The following is an 18,627-nucleotide window of genomic DNA, read 5'->3' on the forward strand; positions in this document are numbered from 1 at the left end:
AGAGAGTCCTTGTGGCTTCCCCGCTTTTTATTGGGGAAAGGGGGAATTTTGGGAACGTGTCGGAGCCACCTCGGGAACTTCCCGGGAAAGGGGACGGGTGACATTCCTGGGATTGGGCTGCCATCAGGATCTGCAGAGAAAAATGGGAAAATCCTGGGAAATTCCATGGAAAAGGTGGAAAAGCCCAACCCCAAATGGCCAAATTCCCAAAAATTCCATGGAAATAGTGGAAAAACCCAACCCTAAATGGCCAAATCCCAGGAAATTCCATGGAAAATGAGGGAAAAAACCCAACCCCAAATGGCCAAATCCCAGAAAATTCCATGGGAAATGAGGGAAAAAACCAACCCCAAATGGGAAAAATCCAGAAAATTCCATGGAAAATGAGGGAAAAACCCAACCCCAAATGGCCAAATCCCAGGAAATTCCATGGAAAATTTGGAAAACCCCAAATCCCGATTTCTTTTCCTGACCTTCACCAGCGAAAATGTGATGGAAAAGCCAGGGGAAAAGTGGGGAAAATGGGGAAAAAAAGCAGGAAAATGGGAAAAAAAGCAGGAAAATTTAAGAAAAAAGTGGGGAAAAAGCGAAGGGAAAAGAAGGGGAAAAAATAAAAAAGTGGGGAAAAAACTAAAAAAGTGGGGAAAAATGAGAAAAAGCTGGAATGAAGTGGGGAAAAGAGGAGAAAAAGTGGGGGAAAAATAGGACAGAGGTGGGAAAATTTGGGAAAAGAAGTGGGAAAAGAGAGGGAAAAATGGGGAAAAGAGCAGGATAAAAGTAAAAAATGGGGGGAAAATATAAAAAAAGCAGAAATTTTTTTTGGGAAAATGGGGGAAGAGCAGGAAAAATTAGGAAAAGAGCATTAGGAAAAAAGCAGGAAAAATTTAGGAAAAAATTAGGAATATTTAGGAGAAACTTAGGGGAAATTTGGGGGAAATTTAGGAAAAGTTTAGGAAAATTTTAGGAGAAAATGCAGGGAAAATTTAGGAAAAATTCAGGAAAAAATTAGGAAAATTTAGGAAAAATTTAGGAAAAATTTAGGAATATTTAGGGGAAATTTAGGAAAAAATTAGGAAAAATTTAGGAAAAGTTTGGGGAAAATTTGGGGAAAATTTGGGAAAATTTTGGGAAGAAAGAGGAAAAAAAATTAGGAAAAATTTAGGAAAAATTTAGGAAAAAATTAGGAATATTTAGGGAAAATTTAGGAATATTTAGGGGAAATTTAGGGGAAGTTTAGAAAAAAATTAGGAAAAGTTTAGGAAAAATTTAGGAGAAAAAGCAGGGAAAATTTAGGAAAAATTTAGGAAAAAATTAGGAAAAAATTAAGAATATTTAGGAAAAATTTAGGGAATATTTAGGAAAATTTAGGGAATATTTAGGGAAAATTTAGGGAATATTTAGGAAAAATTTAGGGAATATTTAGGGAAAATTTAGGGAAAATTTAGGAATAAATAAGGAATATTTAGGAAAAATTTAGCAAAAAAGCAGGAAAAAAAAGCAGGAGAAAGAGGTTGCATCCCCTTTTTGGGATTTCTTTGGGATTTCTTTGGGATTTCTTTGGGATTTTGGGAATTGCATACTGGGAAATGCGGCAGTTGGAGGCAGACACGAAGCGCCCGGTGTAGTGGATGTGGCAGCGAACGACGTTGTTGGTGAAATCCGACTCCAGCACCAAATATTTGGGATTGACCTGGACCTGGGAATGCGGAAAAATCGGGAAAAATCGGGGAAAAAATTGGGGAAAATCGGGGGAAATCGGGGGAAATCGGGATAAAATGGGGGAAATCGAGGAAAAATCGGGGGAAATCAGGGAAAGGAAAGTGGAAAATCACGGGGAAAAAGAATCCAGGGAAATCGGGTGGGAGGGGGGAATGGGGGAAAGACTGCCGGGAAATGAATGGGGAAAAGGGGAAATCATGGGGGAAATAAAAAAGACCCCACAAAGCAAACCCCCCCAAAAAAACCCCAAAAACCCCCCAAAAAACAAAAAAGGGGAAAATCAGGGGGGAAATCCCAAAACAGGGAAAAGGAAAAATCCAGGAAGGAAATGCCAAAAAGCAGAAGGGAAAATCAGGGGGGAAGTCTCAAAATTAACAGGGAAATGGGAAAATCAGAGAAAAAAATCCCAAATATCGACAGGGAAAAGGGAAAATCAGGGAAAAATATCCCAAAATTACCTGGGAAATGGGAAAATGAGGGGAAAAAATGCAAAACAAGGAAAAGAGAAGGGAGAAAAAAAATCCCAGAAAATAAACAGGGAAAGGAAAAATAAAGAGGGGAAACAAAATAATCCCAAAATTAACAGGAAAGGGCAAATTGGGGGAAAAATGCAAAACAAGGAAAAGAGAAGGGAGGAAAAAATTCCAAAAAATTAACAAGGAAAGGGAAATTAGGAGAAAAAAAATCCCAAAATTAACAAGGAAATGGAAAATCAGGTAAAAGCCCCAAAAATAAACAAGGAAAAGAGAAGGAAGAAAAAAATTCCCAAAAAGATTCCCAAAAAATCCCAAAATTCCCTGGGATATGGGAAAATCAGGGGGAAAATATCCCTAAACCAGGGAATAACAAAGCGGGAAAAAAGTCCCAAAAATAAACAGGGAAAAGGGAAGGGAGAAAAAAATCCCAAAATTGATGGGGAAAGGGAAATTCAGGGAAAAAAAAAAAATCCCCCAATTACCTGGGATTTATCAGGGAAAAAAAAAAAACCCGAAACAGGGAATAACAAAGAGGAAAAAATCCAAAAAAAAACGGAGGGAAATGAAGAAATGAAAGGGAAAAAAATCCCAAAAATCAAGCAGGAAAAGGGGAAAAAAAAGTAGGAAAAAAACAGGAAAAAAGCCCAAAATTGGTATTTTTGAGCCCAGAGTGTCCCCAGGCACCTTGAGGATGTAATTCCCGGGCGGGACATCGGTGATGTCGATCCACTGGCAGTCGATGTCGGCGTTGTAGGTGTCATAACAGCCCGGGCTGAGACCCTGGGGATGGGAAATGGGAAATGGGAAATGGGGAAATGGGAATAAATGGTGAAATGGGGAAAATGGGGAAAAAGAGGGAAAAAAATGGGGGGAAAAAGGGTTAAAAGAAGAGTTCCCTCAGTGTTGTAACAGCCCGGGCTGAGACCCTGGGGATGGGAAAATGGGAAATGGGAAATGGGAATAAATGGGAATAAATGTGAATAAAGGGGGGAAATGGGGAAATGGGAAAATGGGGGAAATGGGAATAAATTGGGAAAATGGTGGAAAAATTGGAAAATGGGAATAAATGGGGAAATGGGAATGAATGGGAATGAATGGGAATAAATGGGAATAAATGGGAATAAATGGGAATAAATGGGAATAATGGGGAAAATGGGGGGGAAATGGGGAAATGGTGGAAAAATGGGGGGGGGGAAAGAGGAAAAAATGTAGGGAAAACGGACAAAAATGGGGGAAAAAGGGATAAAAAAAGAATTTCCTCAGTGTTGTAACAGCCCAGGCTGAGACACTGGGGAATGGGGGGAAAAATGAGAATTATGGAAAGTGGGGGAAATGGGAAAAATGGGGGAAATGATAAAATGGGAATAAATGGGAAAATTGAGAAAATGGGGAAAAATGGGGGGAAAAAGAGGAAAAAAATGGCGGGAAAATGGACAAAAATGGGGGGAAAAGGGATAAAAAGGATCCTCTCGGTGTCATAACAGCCCGGGCTGAGACCCTGCAGGAAATGGGGGGAAAATGGGACAAACAGGGACAGAAAGGGACAAAAGTGACACTCAAGAGGCTCAGGGACATCGGGCTGAGGTCCTGAGGGGCCAAAAAGGAACCAAAAGGGACAAACAGGAGGGAAAAGGGACAAAAAGTGGCAGAAGTGACAAAAGGCACTGTCCCCGCGTGTCACCTGGGTGTGGGTGAAGCAGTACAGCGTCACGAACAGGGACAAAAAGTGACAAAATGGGACAGAAAGTGACCAAAAGTGACCAAAGAAGTGGCAGAAGTGACAAGGGCGGTGTCACCTGGGTGTGGGCGGTGCAAGCACAGCACCACAAATGGGGACAAAATGGGACAGAAAGTGACAAAAAGTGACAAAATGGGACCGAAAGTGACCAAAAGTGACAAAATGGGACCGAAAGTGACCGAAAGTGACCAAAGAAGTGGCAGAAGTGACAAGGGCGGTGTCACCTGGGTGTGGGCGGTGCAGGCGTAGCGCTTGAGGTGGCCGAAGTCGCAGGTGGTGTCCTCGAGGCAGAAGCTGGCCTTGTGTCCCTCGGCCACCCGGCGGCCCGAGGTGACATCCAGCAGGTCGTAGTGGCTGAACTCTGCCATGCTGTGGTAGTGCCTGGGGACACGGGGACAGGCTGGGGACACTAGGGGACACCCAGGGGACATTCAGGGGATAGCAGGCAATAGTCAGGGGACAAACAGGGAACAGTTAGGGGACAATCACGGGACACTCTGGGGTCTTTCAGGCGACACTTGGGACACTCAAGGGACACTCAGGACACTCAGGGGACACTTGGGGACATTCAGGGGACACTCTGGGGACACTCAGGGGACAGCAAGGGATAGCAGGTGACAGTCGGGGGACAAACAGATGACAGTTAGGGGACAATCATGGGACACTCTGGGGTCATTCAGGTGACACTCGGGACACTCAAGGGACACTTGGGACAGTCAGGGGACATTTGGGGACAGTCAGGGGACAGTCAGGGGACATCCAGTAGGTCATAGTGGCTAAACTCCACCATGCTGTGGTAGTGCCTGGGGACACACTTGGGACACTCGTGGGACAGTGAGGGAACACTCGGGGACACTCGGGGGATGCCCAGGGGACATTCAGGGGACAGTCAAGGAAATTCAGGGGACACTTGAGACACTCCAGGGGACATTTAGGGAATAGTGTGGACACTCAGGACACTCAGGGGACACTCGGGGGACAGTCAGGGGACACTTGGGACACTCAGGGGACAGTCAAGTGACATCCATCAGGTTGTAGTGGATGAACTCTGCCGTGCTGTGGTAGTGCCTGGGGACACACTGGGGACACTCAGGGACACTTGGGGGACAGTGAGGGAACACTTGGGGACAGTCAAGGGACATTCAGGGGACACTTAGGGGACACTCGGGGACACTTAGGGGATACTCGGGGACACTCAGGGACATTCAGGGGACAATCAGGGCACAGTTAGGGGACACTATGAGGTCCCAAAGCAATGTCACCAAACAGGGAAATGCCACTGAAAGCCTTGGAGCTGCCACCAGAATGCGGGGACAGGTTGGGGACAGCTGGGGACACTCACTGGTGGCAGCTGTGCCACTGCCACCATTGTGGTGGCTTTGGGAACAAAGAGCCCAAGGAAGGTGACACCAACCCCAATGAGACCCCAAGAAGCGACACAAAATGAGAAATCCATGGAAAACATCTGAACTGTCACCAGAGTGGGGTTGGTGGCAGGGACACAGTTGGGGACACTCACTGGTGGCAGCTGTGCCACTGCCACCAATGCAGCGCCCTTGGGGACATTAACTGTGGGAGCGTGGTGGCTTTGGGGACAAAGAGCTCAAGGAAGGTGGCACCAACCCCAACGTGATCCCAAGTGGGGAAACACCACTGCAAGCTGGCAGCAGAGGGAGGGGACAGCTGGGGACAGTTGGGGACACTCACTGGTGGCAGCTGTGCCACTGCCAGCTGTGGCGGGGCTGGCTGGGCAGGAAATCGGCCGTGCCCTGGTTCTTGACGCGCTGAGGGAAGCGCAGCAGCACCCGCACGTCGTAGTCGGTGGCCTCGGGTGTGTACGCCGTGCTGGGGACAGAGGGGACAGTGGGGATGGTGGGGATAGCAGGGACAATGGGGACAATGGGATAATGGGGATAGTGGGCATAATGGGACAGTGGGGACAATGGGGAAAGTGGGGACAGTGGGACAATAGGACAATGGGGACAGTGGGACAATGGGATTTCCCCCCCAGGAAAGGAAGAGATGGAGGAGAGGAACCATCCGGGATTTGCTTGGCTAGTCCTGGTGCTTTTCCCATTTTCCTTTCTCCTTTTTCCTTTTCCATTTTCCTTTCCCTTTCCCATTTCCCAGTTTTCTTTTTCCTCTTCCTTTTTCCTTTTTCTTTTTCCTTTTTCTTTTTCCTTTTTCTTTTTCCTTTTTCATTTTCCATTTTCTGTTTTCCTTTTCCTTTTTTCTTCCCTTATTTCCCCTTTTCCCCCTTTTTTCTTCCCCCCTTTTTCCCCTTCCCCCCTTTTTAAATCCCGTTTCCCCCCTTTCCCCCACATTCCCCTTCCCCTTTTCCTCTTTCCTTTTCCTTTCCCCTTCCCTCTCTCCCATCCCTCCCTCTCCTCTTTTCCACCTCCCCTTCCCTCTCCCCCATCACCTCTCCCTTCTCTCCTTCCACCTCCCCTCCCCCAGAAACCCTCTCCCCTCCCCTCATCCAGGCGTCCCCTCCTTCCCAAAAATCCCCATTTCCCACCTATGCCAATTCCCCCTCTGTCCCCATCTCCCCCTCTCCCCAGTCTCCCCTTCACCCCCTCCTCACCTCCTCCTCCTCCCAGTCCCTCCCTCCCCCCTCTTCTCCTCACATCCCCCCAGTCCCAAAGCATTCCCATTCCTGGGAATGCTCTCTCTCCCATTCCCAGGAATCCTCCCTCTCCACTCCCAAAAATCCCATCTCTCCCATTCCCAGGAATCCTCTCTCTCCCGTTCCCAAGAATCCCATCCCCTACTCCCAGGAATCCTCCCTCTCCCATTCATCTCATCTCTCCCACTCCCAGGAATCCCATAGTCCCCATTCCTGGGAATTCTCTCTCATATTCCCGGGAATCCCCTCTCCCATTTCCAGGAATCCCCCATCTCCCATTCCCACGAATCCCATCTCTCCCATTCCCAGGAATCCTCCTTCTCCCATTTGCAGGAATCCTCCCTCTCCCATTGCCAGGAATCCCCTCTCCCATTCATCCCATCTCTCCCACTCCCAGGAATCCTCCCTCTCTCATTCCCAGGAATCCCATCTCTTCCATTCCCAGGAATCCCCACTCCCATTCCCAGGAATCCTCCCTCTCCCGCTCCCATCCGTCCCATCTCTCGCACTCCCGGGATCTCACCTGGCCAGGCACTTCTCCTCGGCGGCGCAGCGCAGCGAGTACAGGTGAGCTCTCTGCACGTACGTGGAGGCCTGGACGTAGTTGGGATCCGGGACCAGATCCGGGAGACCTGGCAGGAAAAGCAGGATATCACCGGGGACAGGGACTGGGGACATCAGGGGTGAGATCAGGGAGACCTGCTGGGAAAACAGGGACAGGGACTGGGGACATCCGCTGGGGACACAGCTCCTGGAGGATGTAGTTGGGATCTGGGATCAGATCTGGGAGACCTGTTGGGAAAACAGGCGCAGGGATTGGGGACATCCAGAATCAGATCTGGAAGACCTGTTGGGAAAATGAGGACGTCACTGGGGACAGGGATTGGGGACATCCAGGATCAGATCTCCTGGGAAATCAGGCTCAGGGTTTGGGGACAGCCGGGATCAGATCTGGGAGGCGTGCTGGGAAAATGGGGACATCCCTGAGCACAGGGACAGCCCCTGGGGACAAGGATTCGGGACAGGGACATCCCCTGGGGGCAGGGACTGGGGACAGGGATTAGGGACAGGGGATCCAGGACCGAGCATGGGGACATTCCTGGGGGCAGGGATTAAGGACACAGCTCCGGGAGGCTTGGACACATTTGGGATCCGGGAATGACCACAGGGACATCCCTGGGGACAGGGACCGGTCAGGACCAACAGCCCAGCGGGGAAGTTCCGCGTTTCCAGCCCCGCCAGGTTTTTCCAATTTCCAGCTGGAAAATCCGCCCTTCCCTCCCCTCCTCTCCCTCCTGCCCGCGGCCCCTCTGGCACATCCCAAGCCTCCATTTCCCGCTCCGGCCGCTCCCCTGGAAGCCATTCCCAGCCCCGGCCCGGAGATGGGTCCCTGTGACACGCGGGGGCAAACGGTGACAATCCCCGCAACAGCAGGATCCTGACTCCCTGCCCCAGTCCCTGTTTTTCGCCTCAAAACGGGGGGAAAGCGGCGTTATCCCCGCCTTTATCCCTCCTTTCCTGAAATTCCAGACAGTTCCCTGCGATTGGAGAGAGCTGGGACGGACAGAGGGATGCAGGGACAGGCGGGGCTGCCCCGGTTTCCCGAATTTGTGGAGCCCAGCTGGAGCTGGAATTCCACCCCTTTCCCAAAGGCTTCGGGAAAATCAGCGCCGGGAAGGATCGGGATGGGGGGATGCTCCATGCTTTAGTTTTCCTTCTCCCTGTCCCATCCCCACCTCATTTCCATCCCCTTTCCTATCCCCATCCCACTGCCCCCATCCTCACCCCATTCCCATAAACTCATCCACATCCCTGTCCCTGTTCCCCTCCCACACCCCGAATCTTTATCCCCATCCCCATTCCCAAAATTTCCATTCCTGTTCCTATCCCAACAGTCTTCACTCCCATAATCCCCACCCTGTCCCTCTCCACATTCCCATCATCTCCATCTCCATTCCCATCATTCCCATCCCATTCGTATAATCTTTATCCCTAACCCTGTCTCCATCCCCACCCTTCTGCCTCCCTGTACCAATTCCCATCCCAATAATCTCCATTCCCATCCTTATCCCCATCCCAATTCCCATCCCTATCCCTGTTCCTATCCCAACAATCTTCATCCCCATACCTGGTCCCATTCCCATAATCTTCAACCCCATTCCCCATCCCCAAAATCCTCATTCCCATCCTCTCCCTGTCCCTCTTCCCATTCCCAACCCCATTCCCATAATCCCCATCCCCAAAATCCCCATTCCCAACCCCATTCCCACCCCTTCCCATCCCCCATGGATCCCCCCTTAACTGTGGAACCACTTCCCACCCAGTTCCCTATTTCCCTCAATTTTTCCCTGGTTTTCCCCATTTCCCATCTGTTCCCCTCGTTTTTCTCTCCTTTTCCCCACTTTTCTCCATTTTCCTCCATTCCCCCTATTTTTCCCTGTTTCCCCTATTTTTCCCCTTTTCCCCCATTTTTCCCCATCTCCCCCTGTTTTTCCCTGGTTTTAAGTTTTTCCCTATTTCCCCCCATTTTTCCTCATTTTTTCCTTTTCCCCTGTTTTTCCATTTTTCCCCATTTCCCCTCATTTTTCCTCATTTTTCCCCGTTTTTCCCATTTCCCCCATTTTCCCATTTCCCCCCATTTTCCTTGCTTTTCCCTGGAAAGGAGAACAATGCCTCGTTGTTTCTGGGCCTGCCTTCCCGGGAGGGGATCACGTCATTCCTTTGGAGCTCATTTCCTGCCCCATTCCCGCTGATGTAATTCCCAGGGGGACCCAAAAAAAAAACCCAAAAAAACCCAAAAAAAACCAGGAGAGCTCAGAAAAACTTCTCCCCCATCCCTTAAAAAAATTCCTAACAAAAAACCCAAAAAAAACAAAAAACAAAAAAAAAAAAACAACCCTTGGAAAATGACCCTGGGCCAACCAAGGGAAGGTTTTCCATCCTTTCAAAAACTTTTTCCCTCCCTGCTGTTGTTTATAAGGAATTCTTGGAAGCTCCAGAGCGAAACCTGACTCTCCGACCAACGGGGAGTTTTATGGGATTTGGATTTTCCCCTTTTACCCCGTGGTTTTCATAGGGGTCAGACCTCTGGAATTCACAGGATATCAGAATCTGGGATCTCAACCTCTGGAATTGTCCCCATCCCACCCCAAATTTCCCACCCCAAATTCCGGGGGGTTTTGCTGAGCCAGCGTTTTCCCACTTCTCAGAAATCCAGGGAAAGTCGCCCCCGAATCAGGATGATCCCAGCAGGAAAAGGTTTGGTTTGGTTTGGTTTGGTTTGGTTTGGTTTGGTTTGGTCTGGCAGCCACAGGAGCTGCCAGAGGAGATTTCTGTCTGTTCCCAAGGAAAATTGGGATAATGGCCCCTGTTTGTGCAGGTGTGCTGGGATCAACGGGAAAATCCCACAGGGAGCCAGGGAAAAGTGGGAGTGGAGGGAATGGGAATGGGGACACTCGGAGGGACTGAAGGGATTCTGGCATCCCATCCCAATCCCATTTCCAATTCCAATCCCATCAATCCCACCTCATCAATCCCATCCCAATCCCAATTCCATTCCAAATCCCACTCCTATCCCATCAAACCCATCCCAATCCCAATCCCAATCCAAATCCAATCCCATCAATTCCATCCCATTCCATCCTAATCCCAATTCCAATCCCAACCCCAATCCCAATTCCAAACCAAAACCCTCCCCATCCCAATATCAATCCCAGTTCCAATTCTAATTCCAATTCCAATTCCCATTCCCATCCTATCCCAATCCCAATTCCAAACCAAATCCCACCCAATCCCATTCCCATTCCCACCCCATCCCAGCAGAATCCCTCCTCCATCCCACAGAATCCTTGGCTTCCCAGCCTCCAGGTTCACTGCAATCCCAAATCCAACCCTGCCAAAGGGAGACTTTCCTGGGAATTCTGACATCTCCCAGCACAAAATTCCATATGGGACCCAAATTCCCAGTGCCCTGTGGAATTCCCAAATCCCAATTTCCTTCCAAATCCAACCTTGGGGGACCCAATCCATGGGATTAGAGGGGAAAAAAACCCTCCTGGAGATGGGATCCGACTTGGGATTGGGATTGGGAAACCTCTGGGGATGGGATTGCAAAGCCCCTGCAGATGGGATCAGGGTCAGGATTAGGGTGAGGTATCCCAGGAAATGGGATCTGGGTTGAGATTGGGATGAGGAACACCCGAGATGGGATCAGGGCCAGGATTGGGATGAGGAAATCCCTGAAGATTTGATTGGGTAGGGATTGGGGTGTGAAAATCCTTGGAGATTGGATCAGGCTCAGGATCAGGAACCCCTGGAGATGGGATTGGGGTTGGGATCGGGATGAGGAACACCCAGAGATGGGATCAGGGATCCAGAACCCCTGGAAATGGGATTGGGTTTGGGATAAGGATAAAGAACCCCCTGGAAATGGGATCGGGGTTGGGATAAGGATAAAGAAACCCCCTGGAAATGGGATCGGGGTTGGGATCAGGGTAAAGAAACTCCCTGGAAATGGGATTGGGTTTGGGATAAGGATAAAGAAACCCCCTGGAAATAGGATTGGGGTTGGGATCCAGGTAGGGAAAACTTTGGGGTCTGGAGCCCCCTTCCCTTCCCCACCCCCCAGGTGCGGCTCCTCTCCCTCCCACCCCTGGATCACGCCTGGAATCTTTTCCAACCCCTCTTCCCCAATTTCCTCACCCTGTCCGGACCTCCCATGCCCCCATTCCCACAGAAACCCCGATAATTCCCTGATAAAACCAGTGGGATCACATTCCTTCATTAACCCCCAGCCGGGGGCCGGGAATGCCGAACATTCCTGGCGGATCTGGCCGGGATTAGGAGGCTCCTGAGGAGCTTTGGCCGCTGAATTAATCATTAATAATTAATAATTAACAATTAACGCCAGATCCGGCGCCGGCTCCAATTAGGATCCCTGGGAGGTGACAGGGAGGTGACAACATTCCCAAAACACTCGGTGAGTGACCCGGAGGGAGGCCAGAATGCCATGGGATGAGCTTGATTCCCAGGAAATTTCTGCAGGAAAAGCGGGAAGCTGCGGGAACTGGGTGTCCCGAATTCCCTGGCGGAGCCACCACGGCTCCCGGGGATCCTGGAAGGACTCGGACGCTGCCAAAGGGGAATTTGGCCGGAATCTTGGCTGGGGAATTTGGCCGGAATCTTTGTCGGGTCACCAGCAGGGCAGCTGTCCTCGGGTGTCCCTCCGGAGCCTCGGGAATTCTGGCGTTCCCTGAACGTTTCCCTGGATCCCTCACATCCTCCAGACCCCGCACCCCATTCCCAGTTTCTCCTGACATCCCAAAAAATTCCATTCCCGAGTTTTTCTCGGAGCGTTCCCTCACTCTCCGTGTAGGGCAGGGCTGGTTTGGGCCCTTCCCACCGCCCCAAATCCTTCGGGATGGGCTTTTCCCAGAAAACTGGGATGGGATTGGACAGGGCACGGGGTCAGGCTGGGATGGGATTCCCGAGGGATGGGCTGGGAATGGCTCCTCAGGGCTCCTCACGCCCTTCTAGCTCCAGTATAGAGCAAAAACTCTTGGAAAGCTCAGCCCAAATCCGTGGGATTTCATCGGGATGGGGAAGGGATGACCCCAGAGAATGGGGGGAGCATGGGTCAGTCTGTCCGTCCTTCTGTCCATCCAGGAATGGAGCGGGATCCAGCCCTGTTCTATCCCAGTGTGAACACCCCATGGATGCCCTGGGACACGGCACAGCCCCATCCCAAAATTATGGGATTACCTGGGACAGATCCCAGGAATGACCTTGGACACAGCACAGCCCCTTCCCACAAATTTGAGATACCCTGGGACATGGCAAAACCCCTTCCCAAAATTATGGAATTACCATGGACTCAGCACAGCTCCATCCCACAAATTTGGGATGCCCTGGGACACGGCACAGCCCTATCCCAAAATTATGGGATTACCTGGGACAGATCCCAGGAATCACCTTGGATGCAGCGCAGCTCCATCCCACAAATTTGGGATGCCCCAGGGCATGGCACAGCCCCATCCCAAAATGATGGCATTACCTGGGACAGACTCCAGGAGTGACCTCAGATGCAACACAGACACATCCCAAAATTATTGAATGCCCTGGGACATGGCACAGCCCCATCCCACAAGTTTGGGATACTCTGGGACATGGCACAGCCCCATCCCAAAATGATGGGATTACCTGGGACAGACTCCAGGAATTACTTTGGACACAGCATGGCCACATTCCAAAATTATTGAATGCCCCGGGACATGGCACAGCCCCATCCCAAATTTGTGGGATTACCTGGGGCAGATCCCAGGAATCACCTTGGGTGCAGCACAGCCACATCCCACAAATTTGGGATGCCCTAGGGCACAGCAAAGCCCCATCTCAAAATGACGGGATTACCTGGGACAGACTCCAGGAATTACTTCGGACACGGCACGACCACATCCCACAAATTTGGGATACCCTGGGACATGACACAGCCTCATCCCAAAATTATGGGATGCTCTTGGACACAGTCCAGCACCCTCAGCCGGGCTCTGCTCCTCCCCTCCCCGTTCCCACCATTCCCAAAACCCACGGGGTCTCTGGGAACCCCTCTGGGTTCATCCCCACCGCGAATCCCGGGAATCCCGCCCATCCCAAGGAAACCCCAAACTCACCCCGCGCCCCAAGGCTGGGCCTGTAGACACTGCCCACGCTGAGCCGGGCTTGGCTGTCGGGCACGGCCTGTGGAATTTCGGGAATGAAGGGCTCGGGATGGGCGATCCCAAAGGATTCAGGAGCCCGGAACGGCGGCTGCCGCTCGTGGGGCTGGAATTGCGCCCCAAATCCCAGGTTTTCCATGGAGCCCATCCCGGTGTGCGGCTCGGCATCGGTGTCGTGGTACAGGCTGTGGGAGTAGCGGCGATCCAGCGGGAATCCCGCGGCTCCGTAGGGGTTCTGCTCCTCCCCGAAATCCTCGGGATGCGCTCGGGGTTGGAGCGGGTACGTCATCCCCGTCCCTGTCCCCAGATTTGTCCCCATGCCTGTCTCCATCCCTGTCCCCATGCCTGTCTCCATCCCTAGCTCCATATTTGTCCCCATCCCTGTCCTTACCCCTGCCTCCATCCCTGTCCTTATCCCTGTCCCCACCCCTGTCCCCATCGCTGTCCCCATCGCTGTCCCCACCGCGCTCCTCGACGCGGGGACACCCTCGTGGCGCTCCCCGTGCGTGGCCACCCCCGCGGCGACAAAGGGCGGCTGTCCCGCCGAGGCGAAGGCGAACGAGGACACGGCCACCCCCGAGCCCGTGGCGGTCGCCTGGCGGCCACGCGCCGCTTGTCGCCGCTGTCCCCCCGCGCTGTCGCCCAGCGGGCCGTCCCGCCAGTTGGGCGGCACCTGGCCGAAGCCGAAGGGATGTCGCGCTTGTCCCCGCACTGTCCCCGAGGCGGGGGCCTGGCGGCGGACGCTGCCGGCTGTCCCCGCTGTCCCCGCTGTCCCCGCGGTCCCCGCTAGCCACAGGCGGTTCCCCGCTGGCCGCTCCTGCCCGGCGGGCACGAACTCCGCGCCGCTGTTGAGCAGGCTGTAGAGGCGCCCGTTGTTCTCCCACTGGATCAGCTGCCGCCAGGGCTCCTGCCCGGCCGCCAGCAGCAGCAGCGCGGCCCAGAGCGCCCCGCGCCGCCACAGCCCCGCCGCCATCGCCCCGCTGTCGCTGTCACCGCGGGGGACACCGTGGGGGACACGGCTGCTGGCACCTCCCGGGGCACAGCCGCTCGGAGCGCGCCTCCGCTTCCTCCTCCTTCCTCCTTCTTTTCCTTCTCCTCCTCCTCCTTTTCCTTCTCCTCCGACTCTTTTTCCTCCTCTTTCCTTCTCCTCTTTTTCCTCCTCCTCCTCTTCCTCTTTCCTTCTCCTCCTCCTCTTCCTTCTCTTTTTCCTTCTCCTCCTCCTTCTCCTTTTCCAAACTTTCCTCCCTCCTCCTCCTCCCCTCACTCCCTCCTTTTCCTCCTCCTTTTCCTCCTCCCCCTTTTCCAAACCTTCCTCTCTCTCTCCTCCTCTCCCTCCTCCTCCTCTTCTTTTCTCCTCCTTTTTTTCCTCCTCCTCCTCTTTTTCCTTCTCCTCCTCTCCCTCCTCCCCTTTTTCCTCCTCTTTTTCCCCTCTCCTCCCTCTCTCCAAGTCTTCCTCCCTCCTCCTTCGCCCGTTCCTCCTCCTCCCCTCTCTCCTCCTCCCCCTGTCCCTCCTGCTTCTCTTCCCCTTTTTCCAAGCCTTCCTCCCTCCTCCGACCCCGCCTCCTCCTCCCCGTGTTCCCCCTTCTGCTCCTCTTCCTCCTTTCCCAAACCTTCCTCCCTGCTCCTCCTCCTCCTCCTCCTCCTCTTTTTCCAAACTTTCCTCCCTCCTCCTCCCCTCACTCCCTCATTCTCCTCCTTTTTCCTCCTCCCCCTTTTCCAAACCTTCCTCACTCTCTCTCTCCCTCCTCTCCCTCCTCCTCCTTTTCCTTCTCCTCCTTTTCCTTCTCCCCATTTTCCAAACCTCCCTCTCCCTCTCCCTCTCCTTCCGCGGGATTTTCTCCAAGGACTCACTCCCAGAGCGGACCCCGAATTTCGGGAGAAGGCCGGAAGTGCATCCAGGCGGGGAAAAAGTCCCAAAAACTTGGAATTTTCAACTTTTCCTCACTTTTTAAAAAACCCTCGGATGACTCCCGGGGTGAAATTTGGGTGGAATTCCTCGGGATTCGGAGCCGGGAAGCGCTTCCAGAGCCGATCCTGCCCTCCGGAGAAGGCGGGAATTGCATCCAGTCGGGATTTTAAAAAGTGGAATTTCCTTTTTTTCTGCTTTTTTAACTCCTGGAGGATCCCTTTTCCCCCGGAATTCTCGATTTTTCCTGGATGAGACTCTGGCAAAGCCCCTTCATTCCCTTTCCGGTGTTTCCCGAAGAAAAACTGCCCCAAATTTGGGATTTTCTCTCAGCTTTTGCCTCCTTGGGTCCATTTGGGATTTTCTCTCTGGATATTAAATCCCGAATTGTGGCGCAAACGCTCGGAATTAATGGGGAATTTGCCCGGAAACTCCTTTTTTTGGGGGGAATATTGAATAAAAAGAGGGATCCGAGGAAGGAAACCTCAAACCCAAAATCCCGAAGCTGTGGGGCCCCAAACCCCTCTGGATCCCCCAAAACTCCCGGTTTTGCCCCTCTGGGAATGGAGGAGTTGATGAGCACGGTGGGATGGAAATGCAGGGTCATCCCCGAATCCCAAACCCCAAATCTCAAACCCCAAATCCAAATTTCAGTGGGGCACAGAGGGGACAGAGGAGGTGACAATGGGGACACGTGGTGGTGGCAGTGGGGCCAGGGACAAGGGGGTGGCAGTGGGGACACGTGGAGGTGGCAGCAGGGACACGTCCCAAACCCCTAAACCCTAAATCCTAAATCCCAAATCCCAAATACAAAATTCTGGCATTCCCAAACCCCAAATCCCAAATCCCGGATCTTAAATCCTAAATCCCAAATCCCAAATACAAAATTCTGGCGTCCCCAACCCACAAATCTCAAGTCCCCAAATCCCAAATCACAAACCCCGGCTCCCAAACCCCTAACCCTAAATCCCAAATCTCAAATCCCTGATCCCAAACCCCAAATCCTGACGTTTCCAAACCCCAAATCCCGGATCCTAAATCCTAAATCCCAAGTCACAGATCCAAATCCCAAATACAAAATTCTGACATTCCCAAATCCCAAATCCGGGATCCTAAATACTAAATCCTAAATCCCAAATCCTAAATCCCAAATACCGAAATACAAATCCCAAATACAAAATTCTGGCGTCCCCAAACCCCAAATCTCAAGTCCCCAAATCCCAAACCCTAAATCCCCAAGTCCCAAATCACAAACCCCTGCTCCCAAACCCTGAACCCTAAATCCCAAATCTCAAACCCCAAATCTCAAATCCCAAACCCTGGATTCCAAATCTCAAAGCCCAAATCCCTCATCCCAAACCCCAAACCCCAAATCTCAAAGCCCTTATCCCAAACCCCAAATCTCAAATCCCTGATGCCAAACCCCAAATCCCGGCGTTCCCAAATCCCAAATCTCAAATCCCTGATGCCAAACCCCGGATCCCAAATCCCGGCTGTCACCGCCGCCAGGGGGCTCCCGCAGCCCGCGCTGGACGATCCAATCCCGGGGAAAACGCGGGAATTTTGGGATTTGGGGATTTCTCGGGACAGCGAGGCCACGGAATCCCAAAATCATGGCTGGAATTGGGAATTCCACCCCGTTCCAGAGGGTTCCGCGGCTTCGGGGGGTTCTGAGGCCAACATCTGGCTGAGGAGCCGATCCCAACATCTGGACTGGCTGCCTGATCCAGGGGGTGGGGAGGGATCTGATCCCAACATCTGGAGAGAACAAATCCCAGATCCAGGGGCTCCAGAAGCTTCTGATCCCAACATTTGTGGAGGAGAAATTCCCGGACTCAAGGGATGGAGAGGACTCCCAGGTCAACATCTGGAGGAGGATCCCAACATCTGGACTGGTTCCCAGATCCAGGGGGTGGGAAGGGATCAAATCCCAACATCTGGGCAGGACACATCCCATTGGCCAGGGGCTCCAACTGACCCCGATCCCAACATCTGGGCAGAAAAAAATTCCCAGATCCAGGAGCTCCAGAAAGATCTCATCCCAACATCTGGAGAGAACAAATCCCACATCCAAGGGCTCCAGAAAGATCTCATCCCAACATCTGGAGAGAACAAATTCCAGATCCAGTGACTCCAGAAGATCCTGACCCCACAGGATTCCCTTGGATGGATTCGGGCTGCAGGAAAAGTGGGAATAGGAATGAATCCCTGGGATATTGCCACACCTGGATATTCCAGGAATTCCTGCTGGAATCAGGGCCGGGGGGAGTCCAAATCCATGAATTTTGGAATTAATTGGAAATGATCCAAGATGGGATTTTTTTTGAGCTCCCAAATCCCAAATTTTGGGACTTCCCAGAATTCCCAATCCCAGCTCTGGATTTCCCAAATCCCAGAACAATCCAGATTTTTTCCCATTTTTCCTCAATCCCTTCTTTATTTTGATGGGAATGTCAATCAGTTTCCCACCTTTCCCCCATTCCCACTTTTCCTGGGATTTTAAATCTAGAATTACCTGGACCCCAGGAAAACGGGAATAAATTGGAAAAATCAGGATTGGTTTGGTAATTAGAGCTGAGGGGGGATCCAAATAAATCCCGGATGAGCCTGGAAAAACGTGGAAAAAAATTCCCTGAGGGAATTTATTCCAGGGATAGAATTCCCCCCTTTTTTTTTTCCCCGGAGGAATCTCCTCCCTGTAGATTTTGGAAAATTCCTGGGAAATCCAATAAAAATGGAGGTGGGAGGGAAATCAAGGATTGGGAATAAAATAATTCCCGTTTTTCCGTCACCTTCCATGGAATCCCCATGGGAAAAGCTCAATCTGGATGGGAATCCCACGAATAGAAAGGAAAATGGGAGTGAAGGATGAGCTTGGATTCCCCAAGGATGAGACTTTCCCAGATTTTCTCCCTGAATCCCAGAAGGATTTTTTGGGAAGTGCTCCCCCAGCATTTTTGAGGGATTTTTATCCACCTGAGGCTTGATGGAAATTCCTTGGATTCACCTTGGGACCTGGGAGGATCTGGGAGGAGCCAGAATTCCTTTGAATCATCTGCTGGGGTTTCTCCTCTTCCCAAAATCATTCCACGGATTTTATCCCTGGATCTGCAGTCCCATTCTTCACATAAATTCCTGTTCTGGTACCTGTGTGGATTTTTGGGATGAGAACATGGAATTCAATTCCCAGGTGGGAATTACGGAAGGAGATTCCCACTGGAAATTCCAATCTTCTTCAGCCTGATGACACCCCAGAAAAGGCAATTCCAATAAATATATACAGTCCAGGACGGCTGGAGGGTGTTCCTGCCATTCCAGGACTGGGATATTTTTGGGAATCAGGGGATTGGGGCCATGACCGAGTGAGTGTTCAGGAATTTAGAGGATTCCTGGCTGGAGAAAAAAAATCTGGGAATGTCCTGGGATGCGCCCATGGAGAGGGATAGAGA

General features: G+C 51.6%; 2 protein-coding genes across 2 annotated transcripts; both read right to left on the reverse strand.

Moving 5' to 3' along the window:
- Positions 1 to 12: 12 nt before the first annotated feature.
- On the reverse strand, positions 13 to 13,628 carry LOC117001736 (protein-lysine 6-oxidase-like). Its single transcript, XM_033070212.2, has 7 exons — positions 13,228 to 13,628; positions 7,083 to 7,191; positions 5,641 to 5,778; positions 4,158 to 4,314; positions 2,880 to 2,975; positions 1,581 to 1,696; positions 13 to 130 (listed from the first exon to the last, which is right to left on the reverse strand). Exons 1-7 carry the CDS (start codon positions 13,625 to 13,627, stop codon positions 124 to 126), a joined length of 1,023 nt encoding a protein of 340 aa, XP_032926103.1. The 5' UTR covers position 13,628; the 3' UTR covers positions 13 to 123.
- Positions 13,629 to 13,708: 80 nt separating this feature from the next.
- Positions 13,709 to 14,245, reverse strand: LOC117001989 (lysyl oxidase homolog 1-like; the record flags this gene model as incomplete). Its single annotated transcript, XM_033070759.1, has 1 exon — positions 13,709 to 14,245. A coding segment is annotated over exon 1 (537 nt), but the record flags the coding sequence as incomplete, so codon positions are not given.
- Between the last annotated feature and the right edge of the window lie 4,382 nt (positions 14,246 to 18,627).

Source organism: Catharus ustulatus, chromosome 12 (assembly GCF_009819885.2).
Source record: "Catharus ustulatus isolate bCatUst1 chromosome 12, bCatUst1.pri.v2, whole genome shotgun sequence".
Lineage (NCBI taxonomy): Eukaryota > Metazoa > Chordata > Aves > Passeriformes > Turdidae > Catharus > Catharus ustulatus.